This window comes from Cotesia glomerata, linkage group LG6 (genome assembly GCF_020080835.1).
Source record: "Cotesia glomerata isolate CgM1 linkage group LG6, MPM_Cglom_v2.3, whole genome shotgun sequence".
Lineage (NCBI taxonomy): Eukaryota > Metazoa > Arthropoda > Insecta > Hymenoptera > Braconidae > Cotesia > Cotesia glomerata.
Window position 1 is genome coordinate 4,230,869 of NC_058163.1, and position 8,499 is coordinate 4,239,367.

Consider the following 8,499-nt stretch of genomic DNA (forward strand, 5'->3'; position numbering starts at 1 on the left):
AAAATTTATAAATTTTTTTGATCTAAGTCTGATTAAAACTCTTACTCTCGAAATCCGAAATAACTTTCTACTTTTTAAAATTATCCATTAAAATGATGAAGTTAAAAATTAAAAATTCCCATTTTTCCCTTTAAATTCAAACTATTTTAATTTCCAGGCTGAAGAAGAAATCGACGAGCACGACATAATACCAGTTATCGACCGCAAAAATCCAGAATCTAGTCCATCAACTTCAACCCCCACTCCAACTTCCAGATCGGTAAGTAGTTATCTTCATTTCTTTCTTATGAAATAAGCTTGACAGCACTCGATAGATTCCTTAGAGACAAACAGAAATGGTGGATAGAGAATAAATGAATAAAATAAATAAATTGTAACTAACATGGCATAAACATCGCAACTAACCTTGTAGACAACCGAGCAAACAAGTACAACACAAAGTACCCCACAAGAAGAAACACCTACAACACCAGCACCACGAACAGTCAGTACAGTAACAGTGAAAACAGAGCCCGAGGAAGATGCCACCACGGATATTAACGACATTATCTCTGAAAACAACAACAACAACAACAACAATAACAGTAAACAACCAACATTGGAAGTAGAAACCGAATTCGACACCGAAACAGACACCGATTCCGAAACCACAGTAGTACCTTCGACATTCCTCACCACATTGCCCACCTCGAGCACCATTTCAGCGAGCACCGAGGAGATCAAAGCCACAACCACTGCGCCATCTACAACAGCTGCTACTGTATTCGCTGCTAACGATACTATCGACGAGGTAACGGCTTGCTATGCTTCGGCTTGTAATTAACCTTCAATCAATCCATTACATTAATTTAATTCAATTAATGCTTGCTATTTTATTAAAATAATTATTAATAACTCTTAAAATTACTTCCAGGACTTTGAATTCACCGAAAACGCCTCTGAATACCCGACAGTACTTACAGAAATCACTCCGCTCACAACCACTCCGTCCGCTGGCCCAGATACGACTGAGCTCCAGACGTCCCCCACTCCTGCTTCTACTTCTCCCGCTACCAGTACCGAGTCCCCCACCAGGCCTATGACTGCGCAGCCTAGCAGTACGACTAGCCCCACTCCTGCTACTTCTCCTCCTACTTCTACCACTACCTCTTCTACTTCTACCACCACTACTACTACTACTACTACTACCACTACTACTCCCATCCCCACCACCACTACTACAGTTCCCCCTCCTACAACCGTAGCAACCACAACCGAGGAAGTTTCGACGACCGAAAAAGTTGTGTATCGAGTTCGAAACTACCAACCCAGACAAGACAGAAGGCTGGAGAAGATCCGTGTAACTGCGGGCAAGCCTTTGAGCTATTTCATTCCCGCAAATACATTCAGCGATATTGAAGATGGAGATACCAGGAACTTAAGATTAAGTTTGTTCCTAAAGGGCAGTTCTCTCAAGAACACACACTGGTTGCAATTCAATCAGCAGACACAGGAGGTTTACGGACTGTGAGTGAATCTTTAGTGAATCTTAATTTGATAATCTTTAGAATGTTTAATTAAAAATTCAAATTCCAGGCCTTTGAATGAGCATGTTTCCGTCTGGAACTACGACCTTATCGCTGCAGACCGAGAAGGGCTCAATGTATCAGACCGGCTTGATATATATGTCCAGCAACACAAGCTGACACATTCAGCGAACCATGATTTCAGCATTTACTTGAGGATTGACAAGCGATCCCACTTTCCAACTTCAGTAGACTGGGAATTGAAGGTTAGGACTTCAAAAAATTATCCATTGAGAACTTAACCCTAGACTGGTCAACAAACGCGACATAACGACTTTGGTCAAGTGATGAGGGATTTGCTGCAATGCTTTTAGAGCGTACAGTGTTGCCAGTTCATACACATTTGACAGGCAGAGACTAGAGGTGTTTTCGGCAACGCCGCAGACAAAAAACTACTTACGACTCTGGTCAAGCGATGAGGAAACCCCGTAAATTTTTTTAAGAAATTATTTTTCAGCAATTTAACGTTTTTGAAGATGTTTGAAAAAATCATTAATATATTCTAAAATGTTCAGGAAACGAAGTCAAATTTTTTTTGAATAAATTTAGTCAATATTGAAGATGTAATAAAAAAAATATAATTAAACGCCGCGTCACGCTCATACGTTGACCAGTCTAGGGTTAAGGAGATCCACGCGAAGTAAAATTTTTAAAACTTCTTGAAAATTTGTAAAATTAATCTACGCAGCCTAATAATGAAAAAATTAAAAAACAGTAGGTTTTCGGGATATTTAATAGAATAATTAGGTTTAAAATTGTAATTTTTACATGTAAATGGAGATTCCGCCAGCCGTGTATTTGGTTAAGAATTTAATGCAATTAACGATTTAAAAAAAATTTTATTTCCATTGAATTTGATTAAAAAAATAATATGCTTTTGATTAAAACAATAAAAAAGTAGGTTTCCGAACGTATTACGCAGATATTTTATATTTTTTATGAAAATTCACGAGAAACTTCTGTTCTTTACAGTCTTGTATTTGACTTGGCAACACCGCTTACGCAGTTACCCAAAGCATAAGTAACCGCGGTTTTTTAAACGCTAGAAGATTTTAGTCATTTTAGTTTGACGGTAAACATAAATAATTCAGAGTGCTATATTTTTTATTAGTCAATTAAATGTTAATTATTTAATGAGTAAATTTTTCAGAAAATTCCTCAAAAATATTATTAATTAAATTAAAAATTAATTTTAAGGTTGTTCGGAGACTAATGCACTTGTAAAGATCAAAAGCTAATTTTTTGATATGTTATGAATTGCTATCTCATACGTCTAAATTAATTTTTTGGAATAGATCTGACGAAGGGTTATCCTTTAATAAATTATTAAAAAATTGAAATTTAACATTTAGCCTATGGAGACTATTGGCGGATTGCACATATATCGATTTATGTGACTACTTCATGGGAAGATTAAAAAAACAAAAAACTTCAATTTCAGTCAATCAACTTTCGTAGAATACGTTAAAAATAAAATGAAAATTTTCTGACGAAGGCTTTTAAAGATATTTTAATGTAAAAGATAAGAAATTCACGGAAATTTCAGGCCGATATATTTAAAAATAAATAAACCACGTGATTCAACGAAGTGTGGCAACGTTGCACAGAATAGAACGCGCGAATTTTGAATTTTAATAATCCCTTTGTATTTTTATGGGTTATGTTTATCAACTCAGCCCTACACAGCAAGATAAATATAAACAGCTGTTAAGCACGGTTTTGCCAGGTCCGAGATTTGTGAAAAAATACTTGAGCCAAACGTTGACTATTTATTGTTTTTGTTAATTAAATTATTTAATTATTTTAATTAATAATAATGTAAGGTAACGGTTAAATTATAGTGATGAATTTTCGTTTTCGAATTTTTAATTTTAATGAAAAAAAAATTTAGATTCTATCATGATTTACGGGGTACTGTCCGTGCAACCTGAAGATAACAAAAGTATTTCTTTGTATTATTTCCTTATAGACATTCTTTAATTTTACGTTCTCTTTTTTTTTAGATCATCCAAGCTCTGGCGCAGTTGTACGGCGACAAGGACCCAAGCAGCATCACAGTAAGAACCATCCAGATCAGCGAGGACCAGGCAGTCTTCACCTGGACCAATGACACAGTTCCTCCAAGTTCTGAGTGTCCTAAGGACGCAATCAACCGTCTATATCACGTGTTGGTAGCTTCTAACGACGGAGATCCAAGTTCCTTGCTGCAGCACCACCTGGGTCCTGAGATCCGGGTGAAGCGGGTCGCCTTCCAAGGACACGGCCAGTGCGAGTTTGCCTTCTCCAAGAAGCCCCAAGCTCCGGAAGTCTCCACCCAGGAGCCTAAAGTTAACGATCCACCGATGCCTAGGAACCAGGTTGACCATCTGACGGCCCAGGTTGGACAGCTGCTGATCTTCCGAGTTCCTGAAGACACTTTCTACGACCCAGAAGATGGTCCCACGCGGCACTTAAGGCTTTCTTTGCTCCACGGTGATCGCAGCGCGATTTCGCCTGAGGAGTGGCTCCAATTCGACGTCAACAACCAGGAGTTCTACGGAGTTCCGATGAAGACCGACCCCAGGCGAAGAGAGTATCAACTAATTGCAGTGGACAAAGAAGGCGCTGCTGCTACTGACAATTTGGTGCTTGAAGTCAAGCCTGCGGAAGTTTCCAGGGCCAGTGCTGAGTTCACTATCAAGCTAGGCGTTGATTATGACGCTTTTGTAACTTCTGCGATGATGAAGAAGAACTTTATTCTGAGACTTCGCGACCTGTTTGGAGACAAGAACACCGACGCGATTTCCTTGATGACCATCACTCAGGTCGGACACAAGAACACGATGATCACTTGGAGGAATACGACTTTGCCGACGGAATATTGCCCGAATAAAGAAATCCAAAGGCTAAGTGAAGTTTTGTTTGTCAAGCCGGATAATAAGGAGCTGACTAATAGGATTGAGAGGATCATGGGTATGGAGTTCCCTGTTGACCAGCTGACCCTTACTCCCATGGGAATTTGCTTGGGAGAGTTTACTAGGGTACATTCTCATGATGGTGGAGATGAGGATGACGAACGAGGGGGAAGAAGAGGCTCTGGAGCACGTGGTGGAGCTGATAATGATGATTATCTGATTACCTTTGTTCTTCCGGCGATTATTATTGCGGCTATGTTGGTTCTCACTGGGATTATTGCGTGTATTTTGTATAGGAGGAAGAGGAGTGGCAAGATGAGTGTCAGCGAACATGCTGATGAGAGACAGAGCTTCAGGAGTAAAGGGATTCCGGTGATTTTTCAAGATGAGCTTGAGGAAAAACCTGAACCAGGTTATTGTTATTCATTTATGGAAAATTTTAGTAAAAATAGTACATTATTAACGGAATTATTATTAATAGTCTATTAATCTAATAGAATTTTATAATTAATAAAAATTTCAAATTTTTTATTCAAAGAATTATTGTTGTTAATAGAAAATTCCATTGATTTATGAAAATTCTATTGATAAAGTCTTTCATTCTAATTCTACTAAAAATGAAAAATTCTATCAGTCTATTAGAATTCTATTATCAATAGAATTTTTATTAATAGTCCATTAATGTATTGGAATTTTATAACTAATAAAATTTTTTTTAATAAAGTAATTACCTATTGTCAATGAAACATTCCATTATTAATGGAATTATTATTAATAGTCCATTAATATAATGGAATTTTATGATTAATAAAAATTATTAAAATAATTACTGTTATTAATAGAAAATTTCATTGATTTATGAAAATTCTATTAATAAAATCTTCCATTTTAATTCTACTAAGAATAAAAAATTCTATTAGTCTTTTAAAATTCTATTATTAATAGAATTTTTATTAATAGCTCATTAATATATTGGAATTTTATAATTAATGAAAATTTCAATTTTTTAAATAAAGTAATTACCTATTATCAATAGAACATTCCATTATTAATGGAATTATTATTAATAGCCCATTAATCTAATAGAATTTTATAATTCATGAAAATTTCAACTTTTTTATTAAAATAATTACTGTTATTAATATAAAATTCCATTGATTTATGAAAATTCTATTAATAAAGTCTTCCATTGACATTCTACTAAAAATAAAAAATTCTATTAGTCTATTAAAATTCTATTATCAATAGAATTTTTATTAATAATCCATTAATGTATTGGAATTTTATACTTAATGGAAATTTCAATTTTTTAAATGGAATAATAACTATTATTAGGAAAAAAATTCCATTGATCCATCAAGATTCTATCAATCAAGAGCTCTATTAAAATTCTATTATTAAGAGAACATAACATTATTCCATAAAATATTCTGGATATAAAATATTCATAAAATATAAGATATTCTATTATTAACAGAAAATTCTATTAATCTGATGAGATTCTGTTAATAGAGTGGTCCATTAAAATTTCATTATTAACGGTTATTATTAGTCCACGAATCTATTGTAATATTACTATCAATGGAAATTTTTATTTTTTTATAAAAACCATTATTGTTATTAATCCTATTACTAATAGAAAATTCCATTGACTTACTAAGGTTTTATTAAGACTGTTCCATGAAAATTGATTTGTTACAAAAATGTTCCGTTAGTCTATTTAAATTCAATTATTAATGAAAATTCTTATTAATCTATTTATTTTCTATTGATAATGGAATTATTATTAATAGTCCATTAACTTCTTAAAAGTTTACGATTGTCCAAAATTTACATTTCTTCACTGAAATATTATTAATTATTATTATTATTATTATTATTATTATTATTATTATTATTATTAATTCTATTATTTAATAGAACATTCCATTAGTCTATTAAAATTCCATTATAAATGAAAAATTTTATTAGACCATTGATTTTTATTAATAATGGAATTATCATCAATAGTCCATTAATTTTTTTACAATTTTTGTTAATTAAAAATTTCTACTTCTTTACTGATAACGTTATTATTATTAATTCTATTAATAGAACATTCCATTAGTCTATCAAAATTCCATTATTAATAGAATATTCCATTGATCCATTGACATAATATCGAAAGAGTGTTCCATAAAAATTTTATTGTTATTAGAACGTTCCCTTTGTCTATTAAAATTGAATTAATAATGGACAATTTTATTAATCCATTGATTTTCTATTAATAATAGAATTATCATCAATAGTCTATTAATTTCTTTAAAATTTATGCTCATTAAAAATTTTTATTTCTTCACTAAAATCATTACTATTAATAATTCGATTATTAATAAAACATTCTATTGGTCTATCAAAATTTCATTATTAATAGAATATTCCATTAATTCATTGAGATGCTATTAAAAAAGTGTGCCATAAAAACTCTATTGTTAATTGAACGTTCCATTAGACTATTAAAATTTAATTATTAATGGAAAATTTTATTAATCCATTGATTTTTTTATTAATAATGGAATTATCATCAATAATCCATTAATTTCTTAAAAGTTTACATTTTTTAGAAATTTATATTTCTTTACTAAAAACGTTATTACTAATAATTCTATTATTTATAGAACATTCCATTAGTCTATTAAAATTCCATTAATAATGGAAAAATCTCTCAACTCATAATAATTTATAATAATCTACTATTTCTATTATTAATAGAAAGTTCTATTAATCTATTGAGATCTTAGTAGCGAAATGTTCCATTAAAATTCCATTATTAATAGAAAATTCCTTTTTTTTACAAAAATCTTCAATATTTTTTAATTTTTATTTTAATTAATATTTTTTTTTTTTTTCAGGTGACAAGGCCCCAGTAATTCTCAAAGAAGAAAAGCCTCCATTACCACCACCAGAGTACCTTCGTTCCAACGATGGCGCTGACCAGCCAATGCTAGCTCAAGAAAATTCCGAGGAACCTTATCAACCCCCACCACCATTCGCCCGAACTTCAGACACAACCCGCCAAAACAGACCAAAACCCACGCCGACATACAGAAAACCACCTCCTTACGTGCCTCCCTAACAAAATTATGAGCTGCACTCGTCGACGCGGCGTTACATGACCGCCATGTTGGGCGAACCGACAGCATCTACCGCGGAACTCCGTGAGCAAATATTTCATCGAATACAAGGCCATACTTCGAGATTTCGCGACTAATTATTTATCATTAATTGATTAATTATTAATTATTATGGTCACGTGTTGCCTAATTGAATTATGTTTTGTTAAAACGAATCTCACTATCAATTAACCTCCTTAATCATTAATCAGTGCCATTTACAAGCAATAAAACGCCTAATTAACGATTAATCAGTCGGATATTACCAATTTTTCATCATAAGTGTTAATTAATTAATTATTTAATGATTAATTGTTTATTAACACTTAAATTCTTAATTGATCCTCAGAAATCACTGCCAGATATTATTTTTTTTTTACTTAATTAATTTTATAAAATTTTTGATGTTCGATATTAGACTGCAAATTAATTGATTAATAATTAAATTATTAATTACAATTAATAGCATTTATTTTAATCATCGCACAAAATTATTAAAGAACAAGTTACCATGCCAAAAAATCCGCTAATTATTTTTAAAAATATCAATAATTGCCAAGTTTTTGAACACTTTAAGACCATCTGGATAATTACACTAATCGATCCCAAGTAATTATATCTAATTAAGATAATTGCCAGTAATTATCAATTAATAAGTCTGCTGATGTGTTAATAATAAATAAGTTGACAAATAATTTTAATATGAGGTTACATCTGCGTCTATTATTATGAATAATAATAACATTAATATACATATACCATTAATAAATTATCATTCATTAATCATAACGCGACACATTTATTGCGCAATTCATTCAAATGTCAAGTACTTTATTAGTCTACCTCATCTTTGTTACTTAAAATTTTTAACACCCAGTTTTAAGTCGA

At 31.9% G+C, this 8,499-nt stretch overlaps 1 protein-coding gene across 3 annotated transcripts in view; it reads left to right on the plus strand.

Annotated features, from left to right (window-relative positions):
* Positions 1-8,007, plus strand: part of LOC123266598 (dystroglycan-like) — a 69,294-nt gene extending 61,287 nt beyond the window's left edge. For 2 of the 3 annotated variants that reach the window (XM_044730896.1, XM_044730897.1), the window contains exons 7-12: positions 158-259; positions 413-790; positions 914-1,506; positions 1,576-1,771; positions 3,569-4,871; positions 7,351-8,006. In XM_044730896.1, coding sequence (XP_044586831.1) covers positions 158-259; positions 413-790; positions 914-1,506; positions 1,576-1,771; positions 3,569-4,871; positions 7,351-7,574 — 2,796 coding nt within the window. In that variant the 3' untranslated portion in view covers positions 7,575-8,006. Of the gene's footprint in view, positions 1-157; positions 260-412; positions 791-913; positions 1,507-1,575; positions 1,772-3,568; positions 4,872-7,350 lie in introns of all 3 variants that reach the window. The other variant, XM_044730898.1, reaches the window with a different exon arrangement.
* The last annotated feature ends 492 nt before the right edge of the window (positions 8,008-8,499 follow it).